Source organism: Colletotrichum spaethianum (genome assembly GCF_022836535.1).
Source record: "Colletotrichum spaethianum MAFF 239500 DNA, contig30, whole genome shotgun sequence".
In the NCBI taxonomy this organism is placed as follows: domain Eukaryota; kingdom Fungi; phylum Ascomycota; class Sordariomycetes; order Glomerellales; family Glomerellaceae; genus Colletotrichum; species Colletotrichum spaethianum.
This window is the reverse complement of record NW_026054800.1, coordinates 164715-188483: the sequence shown is the minus strand read 5'-3', so window position 1 is coordinate 188483 and position 23769 is coordinate 164715. Positions and strand designations below refer to the sequence as shown.

General features: G+C 49.2%; 6 protein-coding genes and 3 non-coding genes across 9 annotated transcripts; 2 read left to right on the top strand and 7 right to left on the bottom strand.

Annotated features, from left to right (window-relative positions):
• Window positions 1-690: 690 nt before the first annotated feature.
• Window positions 691-1781, bottom strand: ColSpa_09706 (vegetative incompatibility protein HET-E-1; the record flags this gene model as incomplete). Its single annotated transcript, XM_049275918.1, has 2 exons — window positions 691-702; window positions 804-1781. The coding sequence occupies 2 exons, from the start codon at window positions 1779-1781 to the stop codon at window positions 691-693; spliced, it is 990 nt and encodes a 329-aa protein (XP_049131875.1).
• Window positions 1782-3117: 1336 nt separating this feature from the next.
• ColSpa_09705 (uncharacterized protein) lies at window positions 3118-4462 on the bottom strand (the record flags this gene model as incomplete). Its single annotated transcript, XM_049275917.1, has 2 exons — window positions 3118-3162; window positions 3386-4462. The coding sequence occupies 2 exons, from the start codon at window positions 4460-4462 to the stop codon at window positions 3118-3120; spliced, it is 1122 nt and encodes a 373-aa protein (XP_049131874.1).
• Window positions 4463-5284: 822 nt separating this feature from the next.
• Window positions 5285-6345, bottom strand: ColSpa_09704 (uncharacterized protein; the record flags this gene model as incomplete). The annotated part of the gene is made up of 3 exons (XM_049275916.1): window positions 5285-5491; window positions 5546-5945; window positions 6008-6345. The coding sequence occupies 3 exons, from the start codon at window positions 6343-6345 to the stop codon at window positions 5285-5287; spliced, it is 945 nt and encodes a 314-aa protein (XP_049131873.1).
• Window positions 6346-8318: 1973 nt separating this feature from the next.
• Window positions 8319-8908, bottom strand: ColSpa_09703 (uncharacterized protein; the record flags this gene model as incomplete). Its single annotated transcript, XM_049275915.1, has 2 exons — window positions 8319-8384; window positions 8447-8908. 2 exons carry the CDS (start codon window positions 8906-8908, stop codon window positions 8319-8321), a joined length of 528 nt encoding a protein of 175 aa, XP_049131872.1.
• Window positions 8909-9870: 962 nt separating this feature from the next.
• On the top strand, window positions 9871-10998 carry ColSpa_09702 (uncharacterized protein; the record flags this gene model as incomplete). Its single annotated transcript, XM_049275914.1, has 1 exon — window positions 9871-10998. The coding sequence occupies one exon, from the start codon at window positions 9871-9873 to the stop codon at window positions 10996-10998; it is 1128 nt and encodes a 375-aa protein (XP_049131871.1).
• A 1375-nt stretch (window positions 10999-12373) lies between these two features.
• Window positions 12374-13819, top strand: ColSpa_09701 (endo-beta-1,6-galactanase; the record flags this gene model as incomplete). The annotated part of the gene is made up of 1 exon (XM_049275913.1): window positions 12374-13819. The coding sequence occupies one exon, from the start codon at window positions 12374-12376 to the stop codon at window positions 13817-13819; it is 1446 nt and encodes a 481-aa protein (XP_049131870.1).
• A 254-nt stretch (window positions 13820-14073) lies between these two features.
• Window positions 14074-14160, bottom strand: ColSpa_tRNA_258. The gene is given in 2 exon segments: window positions 14074-14108; window positions 14124-14160. It is a non-coding gene; the product is annotated as a tRNA-Glu (tRNA).
• Window positions 14161-15262: 1102 nt separating this feature from the next.
• ColSpa_tRNA_257 lies at window positions 15263-15346 on the bottom strand. The gene is given in 2 exon segments: window positions 15263-15297; window positions 15310-15346. It is a non-coding gene; the product is annotated as a tRNA-Gly (tRNA).
• Window positions 15347-22693: 7347 nt separating this feature from the next.
• Window positions 22694-22775, bottom strand: ColSpa_tRNA_256. Its single transcript has one exon. It is a non-coding gene; the product is annotated as a tRNA-Leu (tRNA).
• Between the last annotated feature and the right edge of the window lie 994 nt (window positions 22776-23769).

The window sequence follows — 23769 nt, the reverse complement described above, 5'->3', positions numbered from 1 at the left end:
TCTTCATAGTAACATCGACGCGTCGTTGCTTTGATTTCATCAAATGTCGAAACGGGGCTCTTGGTCTGCTCCAAGACGTTTGCTCCAATACTCCTAGCAATCGGGCCCTCGTCAGAAGCTACGATGAGTTCCGATTTCGCAGAAACCTCCAGTAAGATGAAACGCCGGCCACGCCTCTGATACTCGTTTGTGTCAATTGTGATGTATCCAAGCTCCTTGAACGCTGTGGAAGAAACATCTTCTGATGCAGCAGAAATATGTGGAAATTTCAGATACACCGATTCGAGGCTGTCTCCAGTAAATGGGTGCTTTTCATAACACACCTCCCACCGTCTATTGATGCGACGAAGCCCGATTGCCACATTGAATACAGAAACAAAGCCAGGTTCGTTCGATACAAACCGCAGTACAGCAATTGTACGATCTGATTGGGGCTCTTTGGTCCGAATTACCGACAAAGCAGCATCCCATCTTTCAGGGGGATGTGCACTACGGATGCTGAACGGCCCACGTCCATCAGTTGCCATACCTGCGGTAAGTTGATATTTGCTTTGGACTCTCAGCTCTGGGAGTGCGTAAAATGGTTTTTGCCTGACATAGATGTTTTCGTAGGCTCCTCCGGCTTCATCAAATTGCTCTTGGGGAACTAGAATGACTGAGCCGTCTTCTGAGGTTACCCGGGCGAACTGATCACTCCATAACCTTCGCAGAATGATACGGGGGCTCAAGTCCGTTACAGAAGAAGCAGAATCCAAAACGAGGCAGTCAAGTACGGCGTAGTATTCGTCAGCTTCTGGTCTTACAGGGACAAGAAGCATGTTTGTCCGAAGACCCTGGTTGGTGACACTTGCAGGTGAGCTCTCATGAGATTCCGACGGAGGAAGTGGCCGGACATGACCAATTTCCACTTGAGAGAACAATTTTGGCGATTCAGCGAGGAGGCCAAATAGGTCGTCCGAGCTAGGAGAAACATCCGGTGGCATTCCCCATAAGAATAGAGACTGATCGTCTGTTTCTTTGAGAATTTCCTCTTGCAGACGGATGAAGGAGCGGTCGCCTTCTCCGTACAAAAGTGGCATGTTGACATTGAATAGGCCCATCATGCAGTATGCAATATCCTCTGGTCGTGTCGTCTCTCTAAGAGCGGCCCAGCGCATCCTGTTGGCAACGCTGATGTCTGATAATGAGGCCGTGCCCGCGAGGATCTGATTGTTGATGCCGGTGATTTTAGCTAGGAACTGACAAAATGCATTTCCTGACCTTTTCTCGCCTATGTAGGACCAGTCCCTTGCGTAGAACTTGACAACCTTCGGCGCGATAAGCTCTTGCAGCGTCCATCCTCTCGTGAACCAACGACTTCGCCGAAAGCTTGAGGTCTCCGAGAACGGGTCATCTGATTCCACGGGCTCTACGTCCGATAGGTAGGCATAGCAGACTGCTGCGTTCTGGTACCAGCGGTACATCGAATTGATGGATTCCGAGAGCTCGGCACTGCTGGTTTTATCAATGCAGCAAGTGTCGATCCAAAGATAGCCGTACCCGTGGCTCATGGCCAGGTTAGCTGCATCTTGTATCTTTCGAAAACCGCTTTTCATGCGGATGTTCTCGACTGCTTCTGCTACAACCGGGCTTTTGGCCACATCTGAGGCTGAGCTCAGGGCCTTGAAGCTTTGGAAAGTTACCTCATCGTTGCCCCACGTGTGTGACAATATGGCATAGCTCTGACGAGGGTCGCCTTGCACCTCAACGGGCTGGAGTTTATTTGTATCGATGAGCCACATGTGGACTGGAACACTTGGTCTGGATGAAAAAGATGCGATGAATTGCGATTGGTGAAGTATGTGGCCGTTAGATGACGTGAGAGAAGCGCGGAGATTAATCAAACCCCAATCGTCTCTTGGGATCTGATTGGGTCGGTTATGTGCAGCTGACCAGGGTTTTCAAGTTGACATGGCTTGATGCTCTGCTTCGGTCCCTTTCAATATTCGATACTCAAAAGTTGATGGATCTGATCGCTGAGAAACCGAAAATTATACATCATTTCACTTGGGGAGATCTGGTTTCAGCCTTGGCGATGAATCTTCTCACGACTCAATAACGAAATCTGCGAAGGCTTGTGAGGGCATGACAAGGAAAAATTACGTGCGAAATCCCTGAAATCTAGAGCCTAGGTTGCAGCAAGCAACTGTAGTTTAGCACAAGAGTGTGACCTGTGAAAAAACATTGCACACAACTAGAAGGGGGCTAGAAACTGAACGATGGGCACCACCAGCCACTAAGTCGTGTTGTCTCAAAGCAAGATACTTTCATCTGTCTGCCTATTGGACGCAACAAGCAGCAAAAAACTACGTACATACAAGCTGAGACACTATCCGCAAATTATCCATCCTCTCCAACACCTTGGCATCTGACTCTTGCCAGGGAAATTCTTGTTCGAGTGAGCGTATCAACTTCTCATGTTGGGGAGATCTGGGCTTGATCGACGTATCAAAGGGCTTTGGATGGCTGATGATGCCAGATTGAAACTTTGCCTTTGCTTCAATTACTTTGCCGTTGACGACTTTCTTAGCAATGTAGAATACCGCCAGCGACTGAGCAAAGTTAAGGAACATCGAGTGATCGGCAAGGATCTTTCCTGGGCAGACCCAACGGCCGAAGGCGAATATCACCTTACGCGGACCAGGCTCCGGCTTGCGATCCTGACTCTCCATGTGTTTCTCAGACCGGAAATCCATGGGGTCCTTATAGACGGCAGGATCATGGGCGAACCACCTGCACAAGTCGTTGTCAGCACCGGGCCCCCTCTTTCAAAATGCTACGTAAGCCGCTTGGATGTTTTCACATCTCCACCTGTTCGTATTGTACGGTTTGCACATTTGAACTGGGCGGCGGCACTTATTAACATTCTCCACGCTCGGTAGATCAGACTCCGAAGTGGGCGGCTCCGAATATCCACCGGGCTTGCAAATATTAGTGACAACTTCCATCACATACAGTATGAGCTGAAAGCTGGAAGAGTGAAGCTGTACTGTTTTGCTTGAGAACAGAAAAGCTTCCATGATCAGATCTGCACTCTGTATGCTCGCAGGCATAGAATTGGACACAAGTGGTAAGATTTTACTCAGCCCTATTCGTCAACTGTGTCATCGTAGCAGCAATTATCTATGCAACATCTATTTATCCCGTAACCCTTCGCAGAGCTTCTGAGTACCATACAGTACCCAAACAGCCGATGCAAAAAGAGCCCTTCGTCTGAACCGTATCATCCCCTAGACATATTTGCTCCCTTGATGGCAATTCTCTTATTGAGATTAGGCACTTTGGCGCCAGTGTCTTCATTGAAAAGCTCAGGCTTCTCAATGGGAAGTTGCTTGACGACAATAACGTCACACTCTGGGCTCTCGGGGCCCTCAGCAACCTGCTTGGCAGCGGCAGTGCTAACCTCCTTAGCCACAGTGGGCTTTTCGGTAGTTTTCAGACTCCTCTCCTCAAGAGGGACCTGCCTGGCATCGGAGGCCTGCTCCGTAGAGACATCATTCTCGTGTATCTTTGTGACGGGAAGTTTCGTAAGAGCATTGGTAAGAGACTCGATGCCAAAGTAAAGAGAGTGAGCCTCGGCCAACAGACAGATCAACGAGGTGTTTTTCTTGTCGCCCTTCGTGTCTGCGACATCGCCAGCTGACTTCATGAAGCTCTTGGCCATTCTTTTGACGGTGTCGGTGCGGCGTACCAGGGTTAAGTGATCCGTCTTGGTGAGAAGCATGTAACCCTCAGGCACCTTTGGTATCCGGCCAAGCTTATCGTTGGTTGTAGTATGCTCATCTCGAAGTTGTTCTTTGTCTTGATGGGCGTCCTTGTTTGCGGCATGCGGATTGGCCGTGGTCTTCGGTGGCATGCCACGAGTTCCATCAGCGCTGGCAAAGTCTTTGGTGAGCCGTAGTTTGGGAACTCTGGCGATTTGAGACTTGAGTCTAGCAATCTCAGACTGGAGTCGACGGGTACGGCCGCTGTGGACCACGATGGGCTGAGGGTCAGATTCGGAGGAGTCCTCTTGTATCTCACAGCTTGGTTCATCAACCTTCTTCTTGGTTACCTTTGTAGGTGTTTCGGGCAATGTCTGGAAACGCGGTTTCGAAGAGTCCTTCTGCGCAGACAGAGTCGTCTTCTTGGGTGTCTGTGACTTGGTGGCGTCAAAGTCGGAAGTACCAAACTGAGCTTCGGTTGGTTTAGTATTGGATATCTTCTGACGCTTCGCCGGGGGCAAGACAGTGGTTGTGATCTCGCGCTTGTTCGCTTTCTCGGGTTGCTGAGTTGCCTTTGGTTTCTTTTTGATGTCGGAAGAAGGAGAATCGTGCGCTTTCGTGGTCAACTTGGCTTCAGGCGTAGTTTTCTTTGCAACGCGAAGCTTGCGGGAGGCGTCGGGAGATGCAGCAGAGGATATAGGTCGACGGTGACGAGCCATAGTGATAAGGCAGCAATGAGCACGTCAGAGGGTTCCAAGTTGCTCAGAGGAGGATTGGCTTGGAGGGCTTTTGGCAGTAAACTCCACGAAAAAAGCCCTGAAAAGGCGCGGTCAGAGAGAACAGATCATCTAGCAGGGTGAAAGGAATAAAACGAAATACCTTTGCGTAGATCGGAGCAGCTCCGGCGGTGATACAGCGTGTGGCGTTGAGTTGTTGTTTTTGAGAAGCTGATAGGTGATCAACGCAAGGCGACGTGACGTCAAGTGAGATTCCACACAGTTTGTGAGGAAAGAACAGGACGCAATAAAGCCTGGAACTGGAGGTGAGGTAACTCGGAAAGGCAAGTAAGACCAGCTGGCTTTGTCGAGGTGCTTCCAGCCCAGTCTTCCTGCCGCAGATATGGCGTCGCAATATGTTTACAAGTGGCCACAGCGAACACCGGAAATACAACGTCGTCATCTCACCTGTATTAAGCTGATGGCGCTTGAGCAAGTGACGAATTGCAACGCACAAACTTGCCCCTGATCAAAATATCATACACACAGTGCGTTGCCAATGTGATATTGAATGACGATGAAAGGTACTTGCACGGAAGGGATGATACTGCGGACGCAGCAAATACGACATCAGGGTTCATCACACGGAATAGGCATTTACATCATGAACATCCTTGACTTGGATATCGTTTAGAGAATCGACCTATTGACCGTCGTGTTGCCAAAAAGAACCCACAGAGAGTCGGCTATTGTAGTGGCTACATTTCGCGAAACTGAATCACGCTGTCCCAGTTGGAAATAACACAAGGCGAACAATCCAGGTGATCAGTTATCCTTCTCGCCTTGCTCACTCTTCTCCTCGACGCTGCCGTTGCCATCACGGCTGGCAGTCGCGTCACCAACCTGCTCCTGATGATCCTCCATATTGTCGCCGACGGCGTTGTCATCACCCTCCGCCTCGTCAAGAAGACCGTGGCGTGCCCGGTAGCTGTCCGAGCGCGGCATGGGAATGTGGTGGGCCAGTTCCTTGTGCTACGCGCTGTCAGTTGCTATATCATCGTAATAAAAATGAGTATTGTAACCTACCTGGTTCAGACTGTACATGCGGGTGTACGATCTGCTGCCACCAGGACAAAGATCGCACAAGTAACGCTTCATGGGACGGCCAGCATTGCCACCAACAGCGAGACCAGGGACCTCAGCTGCAGGGGCGCCAGCAATAACAAGTCCCTGACCTGGGACGATGTTATGACCAGAACCAGGGCCGGGCTGGTTGGTGCCATAGGCGATCTGGTTGTTGGCGACGATGCTTTGACCCATGGGAGGGTTGCCAGCAAATACCTGGCCAGTGTTGTGAACTCGACGAGCGAGCACATTCAAGTCGATATGGAGTTGTCGAAAGGCTTGCATGTAGCTTGCGCCAGTGGCGGCGCGGATTCCCTCGATGAGGGAGGCCAAGGTGAACTCTGTGAAGCTCGACATGTTCCTAAAGACATATTTAGCTGAGTTCTCATATGAAAAACACACTTAGGATAGTAGAAAGCTTACGTAGCTTGCTGGTAGTTGTTGTTCTGGATATTCGCGGTGTTTTCCTTGGGCGCTTGGATGGGATGAATGGAGGAAGATGAAGAGGAAGCGACTTCAGGCGAATTATTGGGTGAAGGGCTTTTATGGTTTTCCTTGGCGACGGCGACACCAGTGCCACCGCCAGATTCGGTGGATGGTGCCTTGGGGGCGTCTTCGTCTGCCGCGGGAGCGGCAGCGAGACGGGCCCTGCGAACAGAGCGAGTCTCGGGCGGAGATGCCAGAGCGGTACGCTTCTGGCTGGCACCTTTCTGCTTGGCAGAAGGGTTCTTGACAACACTATCCTTGTTCTTGGGTGCCATTCTGTGACGAAGAATGTGAGTACTCGCTGTACGGCTGGGGAAATTCTTTGACTTACTTGTGTCGCTCTGCTAGTCTTAGACTGGTATTTTGGGGAGTAAAGTGTAGAACTGTGTAGAATCTGACGGTGATGCGGACACAGCCTTGGTTGTGGGATGTAGAAAGAAGAAAGAGATGGAAGTAGGCCTCGAGACAAAAGGGAACTACCTGTGTGATGGAAAATGTGGGGCTATAGACGGAAGTAAAGCAGCATTTGATAGGATAAAATTTCAGACTGCAGTACTCTCAAGGAAGGAGAGGATTAAGGAAGGAAGGAAAGACGGTTCTTGCTAGGCCAGGTAATTACCTAGGTAATTGGAGGTTGAAGAAGTAGACTCGCTTCTCGGGAAGGTAGACTCGGGAACCATAGAAGCACCTGCTAACCGAGCCAAATCTTAAAGATCAAAAAACCCCATCTCCAAGACCGATTTTTCATCAGTATTAGCTAGCATAAGTGAAAGCGCAGATAGCACTTGTGGTATAGCCCAACGATCCAGCACTGAGGTGGTCTGCGAGGCTACACCGTTTTCTCATGCCTCATGCTACAATCCTCCTGTCCGTGCCGTCATGATCGGCTCATATAGACTGGATACCTAGGTAATGGACAATTGCAGGAGACTCTATGGAAAGGCTAGGCAGAATAAGGACGGTAAAGATAGAGCGGAAACAAATAGAAGGTAAAGTACCGGATTCTACAAATCTTCGGTTTGGGGGTTTCGTAAACTGAGATATTTAATCGAGGCCATTCTTAGATGTGGGTATTTTCTATCCGTTTACACCGCTCCTCCAGACCATTCTTGATGCGGTGTGATAGACCTGTACGTTGTCAATCTGCATCTGATTGTCGACTTCAACCTCCCTCTTCTCTTGTTCGCCAGCCAGTTTGATCAGCCTTCATGTTTGATTGCGACAAGCTCGAGGGTCTTTGTCAGTCCTAATATGAGGCTACGGTGTTTACGTTAGTGCTGTTTCCAGATTCTCACAATGACGTCGCTAAAATTCTAGATTTTGACATTATCTCTGCCTTTAGGGAGCACACAGAGGTGTTGCTCACATGGCAGCCAAGCACGGGGCATGGTCACACTCCAAGCTCTTGTTACGGCGCCGACGCTGCAGCTTAGGGCTGCCACCAGCCATGACTTCCGCTTGAGTTTCCCCCTCGATATGAGAAGGAGATCAAGGGACCTGATTTGAGCGACCATTGGCTAGCTGAGTTCTCTTAGGCCAGCTCAAGCTCTTGGTCATGGCCGCATCTGTGGTGACAGGCTGTGACTGTATATCTGCAAAGGAAGTTCAAGGAGACAGGAGTTTCATTGACGACTTGGTGTTTGGGGTGCCATAATAACTGCGTCATCTTTTCTGGTGTCGGTCATCTCTTGGAACCAACCATCGGAATGGAAACGACAAACCCTGCGTTCTACTTGAAAAATGGATGGTTGGCGGTTAGGTAAGATACTTGTATCATCAGGGCAAGAGAAAGATGCCCGTTTATATGGTTGAGAAGATGGATGACATGAAGTTCCAGGCCGAAACTCCTTGAGTTGGCGGATCGGTTGCTTGTCCTTCGACAACTTCACTTGCCTGAGTCCACCAGCCCCCGCGACGTAAGTTCCAGATAAATCCACACAGATAGAGTTCGGTAACATGATTCCACTCATAGTTCCATAGAGGACAAGATTGCATGCAAATAACATGGCATCACGATGCTTGAGTGAGTAATTTTCAGGCTTTTGAGTCAAGGCGAGACATCGATGAACGACCACATAAAAGAAAAAAATTGGGATCAGGGCATATTGATTGATGAAAATTGGAATACCAAGAGCTATTACCGGACCGCAAGTACTAAAGTACGTCTTGACAGCCTGCTGCGAACAATAATTAGCTGTATTCTGCCCAACGAGTTCAATCCACATCAACTTACCAGTCATGGCCATCTTCATTTGACGTCAACTTCGTTCTCATCCTTTTTCGTAAAGCTTGCTTTGTGATTGAGTTTGTAGTGCTGTATATCATATGCCAGGTAAGCCCACGCATGTAATCGAGCAACCCAGCTGGAACACTCACACGACTACGCGAGCTTTTGTGGAGGAAAGCCCTTGAGCAGCCGGGGAATTCGCAAGTGAACTGTTTGATATCTCTCTCATCCGCAGAAGCATCAGAAGCGGTGCCAGAGGCAGAGGCAGAAGCCTTGACCTTTGGAGTCGTCTGCTTGGCCGCGGAACCCTTGCTCTTCGGGGCGGCGCGTTTGGTTTTGGTGGCAGCGGTTTCGGCAGTGGCTGGCTTGAAGGAAGAAACTATTGGATTGTTGGCACTGGAAGTTCCGGCGTTGCGAGAGTTGCTGATAGGAGCAGCAGCAGCCGGCTTGGCCTGTGCCGATATCTCATCTGCATTGTCTGACTCTGTCTTGACGAGATTGTTCTCGATGATTTTCTGCGCGGCTTGCAACACCTCGTCGATGGGCTTCTTAGTGGTGACCGCGATATCCTCAAGAGCGTCAAGAACCATCTTGTCGAGACGAGTAGCCATACTGAAGAATGGTCAGCTGCTTGCTTGGCCACGAGGGATCAGAGACAGCACTCACTTGATCTCTTCTGGAATGCCGGTGGTCTCCTCTTAAATGGGGCTGGGGAAGGTGGTTCGCGAGAGAATTAGTCAAGTTTGCCTGTTGAAGAAACTGAAAACTCCGATGACCGAAGACGGCAGCTTTGAGGAGCAGATTAACAGAAGAAGCTTTTGAACTTCGAGGAAAGAGCGTACGGGGGTAGCCAATGAGGTGAGGGCCATCCAAGAATCGAAACTTGCGGGTACCGAAGAAAGTCTTCGAAAGGATTGCCCGGGTGAAGGCTAACACAGAGACTGGACGTATGTGAAACGGTGAGCCGCATGAGGGTTAGGTGATTGATTATGCTCCATCTATCGCCGACAGATGGGACCGTGAAAAATATCTCGCGTGGTTCTCTGACGGCAGATACGGCTCGAAAAGTGACTTTGAACACCTGTGTTCTTTTGACAAAGGTATCGTTCTCTTATCCGGGAACAGCTTTTAACTGATTAGTAACGTTGCAAGTTCAAGGACGATCTTTGTGTTGTCACTTGGAGTTTGACACAGGCCTGGGACCAACCAATATTCCTTGCTTTCGGCATTCGACGCTCCAACGGTTATCGCACTTGGATTTAGATTCGAGTTCTTTGCTTGAATCAACCCTATTGCAGAAGCTTTCCTGCTGCATCAAAGCGCGATTTGAGTTGTTGCCGCGATGGCGAGAACAGAAAGAGTTGGACGCGTCGGTGGTGGCGGAAGTGGTAGTGCAGGTGCTGGTGGACCCCTCATCCCTGACGCGCCTTCCTCTTTGAACAGCCCGACCATCTCTGCCAGAAACACCATTGGCATGCGCCAGAATCCATCGCCTAGTGCCAAATTACATCCTTTTAATAAGCCATCAGTTGGCACTCGAGTATATGATACCAAAGCCGCTCCGTGTGGTAGCATGTCGTCTGATCTTCCCAACACTCTAGGTCCATCATCCTTTACATCCACTTCACCTAACGGCAACGAAAAAGTCGACATTTGTTACGAAGCCGACGAGTCTGGTCCAAACTTCAAAGAGATTAACAGGGAAGAAAACGACGCAGGATTTGATGAACTTCCCTCAACCCCAACCCCTAAGCGCAAGTCTCAAGCCAACAAGCGCAATCAGCGGACGCCAGAGAACATGATGTCTACCGTTACACCATTGACGAAGGCCACAGGTCAGTCGACCGACGATCCTTTTATCGACGAAGCAACTCCGCGCAACGACAACCCCATAATCATAGACCTGTCGAGTAGCCGTCGAGCTAAGTCTCCCGACTTGGAAGCTGGATCGTCTGGTGTTTCTTCGACGCCTTCAACTCCTACAAAGGCACCAGGCGAGCGTCGTCGTTCTGCATTCTCTCAGCCGAAGTCCATTACCCATGGCGAAGCGCTTCGCGAAGTTCGGCGTGTCATTATCGAGATCAACTATATCAAGGCCGAATACCGGCGAGTCCGTGGCTTGTTCGAGCATCTCATGCGGGATGAAAACGCTACCCCGGTTATTCTTGAAGCCACCGTGGATGCCACATCAAGACGTCTCATGCGCGCGGTTAAGGACGACGAGAGAATGCAGAGTGGCGACCCACCAAGACATCTGCCCTACCCGCCTGTGATGATTCCTGAGCTTCTGGCGGCTGTGGAGAAAGCTGAAATTACCAAAAGAAATTGGTATGCAGAGACCAACCGACTGTTTTGGCTTCTTGAAAACATCGATAACGTGAAGATGCCAGCGTTGAAGCTAAAGCTGGAGATGGCACGAAAAAAGGAGGCCGCCGCAAAACAGAGAGAAGGTATTCCAGCTGCCACCATTGCGTGCCAGAGACCTGTTTCATCTTATGATACGCCACTGAGTGTGGGAAAGACTTCTGTGTCTTCTCCTGCCGCAGCTCGTCGGGCTCGTCCGGACGAAACGCCCAGTGCCTCTCCGGCTACCTCTGAGGTCAACGACCAGCCTACGCTTGATAGAGGTATACGAAACGCCATGCGACGAGCTGCTGATTCTGGTCCTGCTGAGACCTTCATGAAAAAGGCTCGTCGTTGAGGTTTTGTGGAACTTTTTCGAAGGGCCACTTGAGAGGTTCGCTTTTATGGACACGTTGATTAACTTTCATGGCTGACCATTGTTACAGAAGAGCTCACAAAGTCACCTTGGTGTTTGTTGTTCAGACAAGCCTTGTGGTCATCTAAGCATCAAGCCGACTTGCTGTTTGTTTACCCGTACCTACTTGTAGACAGAAGTCCTCACATGCACTTGCCCCGCTTTGGTCAGTATGTTGGCTGCGGTTTGCTAAGCATTTGGTTTCGACCAAGCTGACAACGTCATCTACGCAGTTGTTCTTGTATATCCGAAAGGAAACATTGCATAGTGCCCAAGGTCAGCTGAGGTTTGGTGACACAACCCGCGGGTGCCGGAGCCGAACCGAAGGAAGCAAGCTCCCGCTTCATGATCTTCCGCCAATGCAGAAGCTAGATGCAGATTGCTCCACTTTCACCCCGCGATGCATGCCACGCCGTCGGATGACCCCTTTTCCCCGCATTTTCGAACTAGACAAACTACGCCAACACGCTTCACCAAGCTTTGGGAATCCGGATAGCGGCATTGGATCGGTTATAGGGAAAGCCATGCATGGATTGGGACGCTTCTTGGAGGATGGATGAACTATTGGGAGATGAGGGGGTTGGTGGGAAGGTTTGTGAGATCACTGCGAATCAGGATATCCAGGCTAGGTGTGTGTGTTCTGGAGCGGACATTGAACACCGACGTAGTCCTTTGCGCAATTTTATACGAGAATTCTCAGGGAAGATAGTCCTTACCGCGTCAATAACCTTTGTTTCTGTACCGCTTCATCCTTGCAGGCTTGTTTGCTGCTCATCGATATTACTGTGGATTCATACGGCACCCTCGGCTCAAGCCTTAATCTATTGACATTTGCTCAGGGGCGGATCTCAGCAACACGTGGTTAACAGCGATACTGCAATGTAACTCTAATCTTGAGACGAGTCGTTCGGCGCACAACCGACGTTCAGCGCAATTCTGTCTCGACATTCGATTGTTTCCAACTACAAAAACCATCGCCGTTACTTCTGTCTCGGACCATAACGGCCGAACTTGGGGTTTCCCGATCCAGAGGAATCACCGGTTTACCGACCAGGCGCACGGTTAAGGTCCCTTTCCGCTATGAAGCTGGATCTGATAGCTCGCCTAGAGCGGTCACAAGCGCTTCCATGCGGTCCGCGCATCCCCGTCCGCAAAGTAACCGCTATACGAGATCCACCGCCTCCGAGTCAGCGCCCCTGCTCGCTACCAATATCTGGAATGCTACGTAGATGCACCATGATGATTATAAGGAGGAATACCCGGTCCCGATTCTCAGAAAATTGCACGACAGCAGATTCCGGCTCCTCAGACCTTCGTTATGCAGCTCAAGCCTCTCGCGGCCGTGGCCTTGGGCCTAGCCTCCATCTCCCCCGCCGCAGCTGACACAACGACAACCATCGACGCCAAGTCCAACCGCGGCACCTGGGAAGGATGGGGAACCTCTCTGGCCTGGTGGGCGCGTCGCTTCGGCACCCGCGACGACCTCGCCGACATCTTCTTCACCACCAAGACAACCACCTTCGGTGGCGCAAGTCTTCCCGGCCTCGGCTTCAACATCGTCCGCCACAACGCTGGCGCCTGCAGTTGGAACAGCATCGGTGGCGAGAGTATGGTCGTCTCCTCCAAAATGATGCCGTCCAGGCAGATTGAGGGCCACTGGATCGACTGGAACAGCGCCGACCCAACTTCGAGCAGCTGGAAGTGGGACGTTGACGTGAACCAGCGCACCATGCTGCAAAAGGCCAAGAGCCGCGGCGCAAACCGGTTCGAGTTGTTTTCCAACTCGCCCATGTGGTGGATGACCAAGAACCACAACCCTTCGGGGTCTGCCGACGGCAGCGAAAACATCCAGTCGTGGAACCTCGCGCAGCACGCCGTCTACATGGCTACTATTGCCAAGTATGCCAAGGACAACTGGGGCATTACCTTTGAGTCTGTTGAGCCCTTTAACGAGCCCACGGCGAACTGGTGGAAGGCGGACGGCACGCAGGAGGGATGCCACATTGACGTCGCCACGCAGGCGACCATTATCAACGCCCTGCGGACGGAGCTTAACAAACGCGGTCTGAACAGCATGACCATTGCCGCGTCGGACGAGTCGTACTACGATCAAGCTGTGACAACCCTCAAGAATTTGGGCGATGCTGCGCTCAAGAACGTCGCTCGCATCAACGTTCACGGGTACCAGTACGGCGACGGCAAGCGTGACCAAGTCTTTTCCCTCTCCTCAGCCCGTGGCCTGCGGCTGTGGAATAGTGAGTACGGCGAGAGCGATGCCACGGGCGAGAGACTCGTGAGCAATCTTATCCTCGACTTCCGGTGGTTGAAGCCGACGGGCTGGGTGTACTGGCAAGTACTCGACGGCGGCGGCTGGGGTATAATCGACGCCGACAATGAGGCGGGCACAGTAGGCTCCGCGAACCAAAAGTACTTTGTGTTTGCGCAGTTCTCGCGGCACATCCGCGAGGGCATGCAGATCCTGGACGGCGGCGCGGATAACGTCGTGGCGGCGTACGACGCGGCCCACTCGAAGCTCGTCATTGTCGCGGTCAACTGGGGCGACGCCCAGTATCTCAACTTTGACCTGAGTAAGTTCACGCAGGCGTCGACGAACGGGGCCAAGATCACGCGCTGGCGGACGCAGATTGGTAGCGGCGATCGGTATGTGCAGGCGACTGACACGACGATGAGCGGGACCAAGTTTTGGTCTTACTTTGAGACCAAGATGGTGCAGACTTTTGAGGTCAATAATGTGAAGCTGTAGTAGTCAGGGCATTGGCACGTCGGGCGTAATGTATGCGTAATGCAACTTTTTGTCCCAACCTTCTCAAGTTTGCTAGTTGGGGTGCATTCAGATTTTGTCTCCTGTTGTTGAGAGTAGGCGTTGCAGTCTGACGTGACAACAAAAAGGAAAAAGTCCTAAATTACCAGCGCCTTCCCACGAAGCCACCAAAAAAGAATTTGTTTCATTTCGATCTGCGCGTAGTATGAAAAACGGTCAAATGGCAAAACTAAATGTTCCGAAACCGAGAATCGAACTCGGGGCTATGCCTAACCTTTCACCGAGATGAGAGGGCATCATGTTGGCCACTACACCATATCGGACTGGATGTTGTTGCAGGGGGTTTAGGTGGAGTTGACTAAGTTCTGTGCCAGATGCTGGGGTGGCGTGCTGGTGGAGAGTGTTGAACATGGGACTGCGCTCCAAGTGTTGGGCTTGGAGTTAGCGAGAGTTCGCCGATGCAGAGGCTCCAATCTCAAAAACATCAAACACCAGGTCTTTATGCGATGCGGTTGCCGAATAGCAAGTCGAGAGTTTGGCTTGTCGTTGCTGCATGCGCCGCAGAAGCAGAATATGTTCACAGCATATCGAGAGGAGGGTAGGTACAACTGGCTTGAAGCAGCACAAATTAACCACGAGCGATCAATGCTCATTCCAGAATTTTCAGTGCTCTCCTCTAGTGTGTTGGTGCCCTGTAGCCGTTCAGATTCCGCTGGACATTTTTTCTGTGTGCAACATGACAAGACTCGGTACACGTCGACTGCGCTAGGCAACTCTCCACCTGCCTGTCTTGGGAAACTTTTCCGTGAGGCCTGGTGGTTCATTGGGTACTGTGGGTGTCGGGCCATGCCGACATTCTCCTGACCGTACCTATACACGTTTGGCGACAAAGTTCAGCCTGACACCAGGGTTTCGCAACACATCATTAATCAGCGTTTCCACCGGGAAGAATGAAAAAATACGGCAGAGTTGTTCATAACGCTCAGGAGATGGGCTTGGGTCAGTTCCAAGTTTTCACTGGCTAAAACCGCTCTTGTGGAGTTGATTTTGCACATTCTCTACATATCGCAACACACAACTTGAGCGACAGAGTGCAGCCACCGACCGCCATATACGTGATCTTTATCCATTTCCAATGCTCAATTAAACACTAATTAGCATTTAGTAAGGGCAAGAAGTAAGGAGTTGAAGTTTGAGATATTGCATTGTTGGCTTGCTATCCAGCATATCTACAACGGCGCATGCGAACACAAGCTTTCCAGATGATAGTTTTAGAGCCAGACGGGAAACGTTTATGCACGGCTTTTAGCTAAAAGACATGTACTGAAATGCATCCCAAGTTGGTAGACTTGAGAACTACATTGCTAGTTCGAGATCGTAGATTCAAATAACAGGATCAAAAAACTGGCGAAAGAACAAAACAAATGCGACCAAGGGGAGTCGAACCCCTGTCCCCAGCTTACATGGCTTAGTGGAAGGCTGGGATGATAACCGCTACACTATAGTCGCTTTGGTTGAAGTGTGAGAGACCAATTGGATGTTGGATTTTTCGGGATCAGGACTGCTTATGATAAATGAGCCTGAGACCAAATCTCGGTTAGTGAGGGGTCCGTGCACTGTGAGACTGTGAGCCTGCTCGGAACAGTAGGCTTGAACAAAAACACTGGTGTCTAAGTTTGTTCGATGTGCAGTTGCGGCTATGGTCCTCAACCGAAAGACATTCTCGGAAGCCCACCTTTCAGGTTTTTGAATTGGCTTTACGAGCATCAGTATAACACTGTTACTGAACCACAACCAGTGACGACGGGGCACATGCAGAGTGACTCAAACTTAGTAACTACTATCCAACCGATTTCGACAAGACGTCTGAAACTCACATCAACTTGAATCTCCACCATTTCTCCCAAAATGTCAATGCTGATGCATTTGCTTGGGCAAGTGTTTCTCTGCAATGTCGAACAGAACATGTAATTGGCTCCACTCCTCACACTAGGGTTTTAGACGTCTTGCCGCAGTCGTGATGGGACACCTCCGCAAAAGGTCACAACTTCATATGACGGCCAAACGATGGCAGAGTTCTTCATAATTATGCCACTTGGTATCCTATGCTTAGAGAAATTGAATAACAGCGCGCGCATCATGTTCCGCAACAGTAGCACTCTGGACGGCTGTAACGGAGACCATAAGAGTAATGATAGTAGAAAACTGCATCTTGGACTAGCGAAAAAGCTTGGAAAAGAATTGCGCAGACTTGTACGGTGTATTGATGGAACTAGAAAGCTGAAAATCTTGCGTGAGGTGATGTGACAGCTGCTACTGGTCGGTGCTCGAGGTGGTGTCTTATAGATATGACCTCTATTGAATATTCCTTTGATCGATATGCTGATAGTTCGAAAGTTGTCAATCGTAAACAATCGGCATCAACATCCCCACCAAATGTTGAAAATCAGTCAACTGTGCGGCAATTAATTAGTGATATACTCTCTATCCATCACCATCACCAGCAGCCTATGCCTATGCAACCTTCCTTTTGAAGCAACATGCAACAAGCAAGAGCTTACTTTTAGATGAACTCTACAATCTTATACATTAAGCAAGCCCTGGGTAGCCAAGAAGAAGATTTGCTAGTTGAATATGCAATCTCTTCTCAGGAAGGCTGCCTTGCTAAAGAAATGGGCAGGATCGTATTACAATTAGATAGGGTCACGTAGGGGGTTAACATCACAGCTATCACCTCGGTCACCTGCTCTATACGCATGCTGCTACTTCTCCCTTTGTTTGCATGAGACAGTTTTCAATATTGCCGTCTTGTTCTCTCATCTTTTCTTTATCTACATTATCCCCTGCTTCTGCTCTATGCTTAATATCGAACTACAATCTAGTGTTTCTTACTTTGATTGTGTTAAGAATCCGTCTTTGCAACCATTGAAAGCTCTTGTTAGCAGTACATACCGGCATTACTAGGTCAAAAGTCTTTGCACAGCAATAAGAACAACCCAATCAACGGCACAGAGGGGACCCATTAGCTTGGGGTCACTTCACAGTGCACCACCAGAGGTCCTGTGGCTCACCCTCCCACGGTAGCTTTTCATTGGTTTATCCTTATCGTTGTGCGAAGACTTTTGACCTAGTACTGCCGGTACCTGGCACAACTCCGGAGTAGGTTACCGTTAATTAATATATTAGCCGTCAGTCGCAACGGCAATTGTAGCCATAAAGCACATATTTGTGCCTCACCCTTTCGCCATAACCAAAGAACATACCGAACACCGTGGCCAAGTTTACGTCTAAGGTCGGATGCAGGATGTTACTGTATCTTGTTGAGTTGCAGAAACAGTCGTGAGTCTGGAAAGCTGCTATGGTGTTCTCAAGATATGTGTCGTGGAACCGTTAGGTAAAGGTCTGCAATCTTGTCCTTCCTGTCTACGAGACCATTGTTTGCTTAATTCCCCTCATCAAATGCTCGAAAGACTGGCGCAAGTTGGCTTACTGGATAAGTACGCTGCCCGCAAGGCTAGCAGGATTGATGGTGCTTTGAGTGCCTTCTAGGGCCGTCGATGCGTTCGCTCGATGGGTTTACGAGCCCGCAGTGAGGTTCTGCTTGAATCATCACTAGCAGTATTAATCCTTTGCTGCTTGCGAAATCAGACCTATATCGGGAGTACGACGTTTCTCACTCTCAGTGAATGCCACCTATCACCAAAATATCATTTCAGAATGCCTACTTTACAGATAAGCATGTTCCTCGCGATGAAGAGCACGCTGCGCTTGTTGAGGTTAAAATCCATCGAGATTACCGAAGCAGGCGGTGAAGCGAGCGACTCTAAGTGGAGGATTCGAATGCCCAAAATGGTGACTTATCTGGACCATGGCTTAAGGCAGTTGACCCTTGCCACATTTCGCCTCTGTCATCGTGATGTTTTCTATAGGTCCTTTTGAGCTTTGAATCGGCTCCTAACCAACAGGATCTCGTCCCTCTTCACCCTCTCTTACATTGGCAAACACTTCATTATACGACAGATACTACTAGGGCGTTCTAATGGACGCTGCCGAGTTCCGTATCCGCTGGACTCATACCATTGGCTTAAGATCCCAGACTTATGTCGTGATCGTAAAATGACAAAGGGGCTAAGCCAATAGAAAATCACCTCAATCATCACAACTGGAATGTGGGGTAGTCTTGCCGAGTTAAAGCATCGAAGGATTGAGGGGTAGGCCAGCGCAATTTCCATGATAAAAGACAATCCTGAGGCATTTGATAACGATTTGATGATGGGCAATTACAGATCGAAGTTATAAATGCAATCAAGTTCCACTATTTGGGACAACAGAACTTTTTACGAACTTGTAGCTAGTCGCAATGGAGACGTCATCATTTGAGGTGATAATTGTCGGAGGCGGCACAGCAGGATGTGTTCTAGCTTCTCGTTTATCTGCTCGGTCTGACTTGCGGGTACTCTTACTTGAGGCCGGAGTGAACAACACCCATGATGAAAAAGTCACTACGCCGCTACCCAGTCGACGGATGTTTGGCGATCCAAACTACGAATGGTGTTCAACATCAGCGCCGCAGGCTGGCTTGAACGGGCGCACGATACAGCATGTTCGAGGACGAATGATTGGCGGAAGCAGCGCAATCAACTCGCACAGCTTGGTCTACCCGAACAAGGCAATGCACGATGCATGGGCCGAAATTGCAGGGGACCAAAGATGGAGTTGGGAACAGATGAGAGACTGTTATCAGATATTCAAGACGGAACAACCTCAAAACTCAACTGGAGAGGTTGCACGCTCCGGTGGCCCCATACAAGCTTCATATCCAAAGGAGCCGCATCTTCTGCACAAGGCGTGGGAGGATGTGTTCAGCCAGCTGAGTGCTAAGTTTGAAGGAGATGGTTCCTATGGCGAGGCTGTAGGAGGCGTAACAATTTCCAATGCTATCGACGGCAGCCCTGGAAAGGGAGTGAGAAGCTTTGCCGGCAATTCATACCTTGAATTGGCGGCGGAAAGGGAAAACCTCGTTGTTGAGTGCGGGGCGACTGTCCAAAGAATCATCTTTGAGGACAACGAGTCCGACATGACGAAGGGTCTACGTGCTGTGGCTGTATGCTATGAGAAAGAAGGTCTTCTGACCACGATCAAAGCAAAAAGAGAAGTGATTATTTGCGGGGGAACATTCGGTAGCCCACAAATCCTCGAACTGTCAGGAATTGGGAATAGGGCCATCTTGGAAGCTTGCGGAATACCATGTCTAGTCGACTTGCCTGGCGTTGGCGGTGAGCGAACAACTAAGCATTCCTGTCTAGCATGTCATACTAACCCTGATAACGCAGAAAACCTTCAGGATCACCTCAACTTTGGACCAAGCGTGGAAGTCAGGCCCGACATTGAGACAATGGACGTTGCATCAAGAGATCCAGCTGTTGCCGCGGCTCAGAGAGCAGAGTATGAGCAGCACAGAACCGGGCCTCTGTCAGAAGGGGGGCTTACAGCTTCGCTTACTGGCCGCTTCAACTTTTCAACACACCAACAGAAGAAACTGCCCTGCAAGTCCTCCTCGAACAAGCGGTTTCAGCCGGAGATCAAGCCACGCAAATGCAACAGGACTTCATCCGCCGCATGATCCTCGAAGAGGGCGAAGCAAGTGCGACGGTTTTCATGATCAGAAAGCAGAGGTACACTGTTACTGGCAGTGAAGCGCCTGGGAACTACATGACTGTCATCGCTATGCTGTCTCATCCTTTTAGTCGTGGATCTACCCACATCAAAAGCTCAGACTGCCACGATCAACCTGCTATAGACTGCGCATATTTGTCTCATCCCCTGGATGTCGAAATACTTGCACGCCACGTCCTACAGATCGAAAAGTTGCTAGATCATCCTGTGTTTGCCTCTATTCTCAGACCTGCTGGCAATCGCTTACCGGCTGATACGGGATTTCGAACATTGGAGGACATCAAAGACGCGATTCGTAGGCATGGTGCTACAAACTATCACCCATGTGGGACATGCACAATGATGGAAGATGGCCTTGGAGGCGTTGTGAACGGCGATTTGCTGGTTAGAGGGACGAGTAACCTGCGCGTTTGCGATGCTAGCATATTTCCCATCATTCCACGGGGAAACATTCTGAGCACAGTGTATGCGGTTGCTGAGAGGGCATCCGGAATTATTTTAGCTTCGTACAACAAGGAAAATATATAGAGCCCGGTGGTAGTTCGTCTTCAACACTTACAACATACTGTTCATGATAAACTGTAACGAGATCTAGGCATGTACGTTTCGGTTATTAAAAAATGTGACGGCAATTTAGAAACTGAGATTCTTTCGTTTAACCGCCATCAGATTACGCACCATCAACTTCGCCATCTTAGAGCTGCATAATGCAATAATTCAAAACATAGATTACTACAGACAGGGCCGCTGTTCTTGCGGTCCACACGGCACTATTTACCGCAAGCACGAGCTTACGAAATCCGACCGATACTCAGTTCACGATGAAATTCGCTGTCATTATGATGCAATCATCGATATTACGCTATCCCAGGATGTCTAAAAAGGACGCGAGGCTGATTCGTCGAGTCAAACAGCTGTCGGCATGATGAAGGTTCGACTTTAGGGTAAGAGTGACCGGGCATGCGATGAACCGAGACGTTGACAAGGGTTCGGGTGCTCAGCATGGTGGACCGTCTGATTCATGCCTATGGGAATCCGCCCCTTTTTGAAAGTCGCTTTTATTTTTGTTGTTTCTGTTGCTCCCACACTTCGATACAAAGCCTTTATATGTACTGCACATAGTCTGCGGCATGACAACTTGGTCTTGGATTGACCTACTGACTCAACACATATCTCTGGCCTAAGAAGAGAATACCTTCTCGTCATGTCTTGTTCAATTTCCAAGCTTCGTGAACGTGGAAACTACGAGGCTTGGGAGATTACTTTTGATAATTCATCGGGCCTGACCGAGCCGCAGAGGGCAATGTTAACCGGAATTTCGACTGAGCCAACCCCCGGTGACCCGAATCACGCTAGGTGGTATAGGGACAGATCCCATGTCTACAACGTTTTGATTAACTCTATCGACAACCGCATCTTCTCTGGCTTTCAGCCTACGGCATACTTGAGCACGATGGGATACCTTGGAGTCTATACCAAACCCTCCGCAAATACTGCAAACCTACTGCCAAGTTTGCAATCAGTCTTATGGAAAAGCTCAAACCACAAGGATTACTGACTTTCTAACCCCAGGAGAATTTGTGGCATTCGCCGAGTTCATACGACTCTGCGTCGAGGGGAAACCGCCACTCTATGGCTCTGACGTGGCTACTTTTCGATTCGGTGGTACGAACCCACCCGGACCTCGCTGACATACACGGTACGGTGACCGACGCAGATCAATGGATCAATTTGTTGCAGGAGGTGCGCCATTTGCCCAATGTCAGGAAGCGACCCGCCCATGGGCCGCCCGGAGAACAACTATCTGCTGCATCGAAGTCTTCGTCAAGGTCTGATTCTCCGGAGCAGACCTCGCTAAACCAAACTGCCACCGACGAGAACTGCGAGATCTAAAGGGCGAGGTCGCTCTCGGACACCCATATTAAGCTCATTGCAACAAGAACGTCCGAGTTCAATATGTGGTGGCTGTGATTCACCAGCTTTGGGATCTTGAAAGGGAGCTTAGCTATCTTCTATTCAACTTATGATTTGCGTAGATGCTGCGGAGTTCATTTGGAACACCATCGTTGTTTAGGGTTGGTGGCCAACGTACTTGTGACGGAGAGGCGCTGATTCACTCGGCGGAACGATGGCGCCGGAACTTGTTCGTTTCGCGGTAGCAAACATGGCACTTGTTTACTGTTATTTTGCTGCAAGGCATTTTGCAAAATTCACGAGACGATGTAAAGACTCAGGTACCTCTTGCTCTTCAGGGTCTTAGCTGCTTGTCATAAATACCAATACTGGATAAGTCCATGCCCTATCTTTGGCGACCAAGTATCTAGCTATGATATTCATAACCAATGAGCTTGTACTAAAGCTAATTGAAACATTGATCTTATTTCTTTCCGTTCCTCTGTCGCGGATAAAAAGTTGCAAATTATTGCGATCTCAGTTCGCTTTATAATCTAATTGTATTCTTAGCTTCACCGAATGCCGACCTTTCACGACCAATTTAATCGCACGATGCCGAGCGGCGAGAGCTATCTGATCCATAATGGTTCTGAAATTCACCAAGTACCTATGGACTATTGAATTTTACTTAGAGGTCACCGAATTCCCGACAATTACGGCTTTGCTTGTTAATTTTACTGGCCAAGGTGATCCCGATATCCTCTCTAAAGCGCCAGTGGCTGCATAGGACGATTTACCGTCGTCAGCCCTCTCGTTAGCGATGATTAGTGGAAGCAGATCACAGCAAACGCTGGTCTGTGTAAAAAGATCTCTTATGTATATATCTCACGTGCTTGATCCTCTTTGGCACTCAACCGATGCTAAACACGCAGTTGATTTGATTGTATCCAAACGTACTGAGCTTTGTGGTAAACAATGGAGGACTACGGAACCTACATTCGAACAGAAGAAAAATAAGGAATGAATGCAGAGTATGAGAAGTTCCTAATCAGATGGAGATGATAAGGAACTCACTGTCTCTATGATAAAAGGCAGGTTCTGAATTGAAAATGTTATTCCCATCAGTTTAATTCAGCTGCATGAACGACGGGGTTGTTCTGTACTGTCACTCCCAAACAAGGGTTTTCTGGTTGTCCACAAAACAGGTCAGAGAACGCCCCAGCCAACATCAGTAAAGCTGTTACCAAAGGTATCTAAAGCAACAACGAAAATTAGACCAAAAGGTAATGACAAGAGTGGGATTCGAACCCACGCCAATTGCTTGACTAGCACCTGAAGCTAGCGCCTTAGACCGCTCGGCCATCTTGCCTTAATCACTTCCACGTATTTTTAGTATCCTAGTCTGGTTCCATAATTGCTTCCCCAGAATCTACGGGCATCAATTAGTGGAGAGCCGCAACAAAGCACACTTAACCGTTATCGCACTCTCTCTGCGGCGTTTTCGAGTGGAAATGGGTTATTTGCAAGTTCCGGGGTGTAATGAGTCAACAGCATTGGAGTATAAGATGAACAATTGTGGTTCTTGCCGTAGTAAGGAATCTTTCATCTGTACAAGTGCACACTTGTAGTTTTGGTTCGTGAAAGAAATAGGCTTTACGGAGAGACCTGTCTCCCTGAACAGGGTGACGAAGCATATCTCTGGAAATCCTAATAACTCTATAGATGCTCGCGGCGGGTGTCCAAAACTTCACCAGTTCCTGCTAAGTGGAGCAAGCTTCTCTTACAATTGGGCACCTGGATCCGTGGACCCATCCTGCAGTCTCGTTTGTAGGATTTCCCTGCTCATTGACCTACTTTCAACCCTCAGTTTCCGGGTATCAAAGGGCAGACTTTACTCAACAGCTTTGAACAATGCTGGCTGCCGGAAAGGAGGTTTTCAATTGTAAACACTAATTATCCACGGCATGCAAATAAGTTTCTCACCATCCTCACTTGCCAACTTGAAGAGCAATATTTCGAAGAAAGGTCTTGTCAACTCACCAACGCAATAACACTATAGCAACACTACAATGATGTTTTTCAAGCTCCAGTTATTTTTCCAAGGCTCAGCAGACAACGACCTGATCATGCTTTTTACCCCTCTGTTGCTATTAGTTGATGACCTATTTCAATGTAATCTGGCGAGACTATTATGCATGGCACTCTGCTCCAAATCCCGCGATTATGCCTCAGTTAAATGCCTATGATCCTTGTCTTTTTCCCAGAAACTCGCTCGATAATTACAATTTCTTTCGTCTCAGTCCACAGCTTGTCACAACTGACGTCGAGATCTTCAGGCAACAATAGCACTGTCTTCACCATTG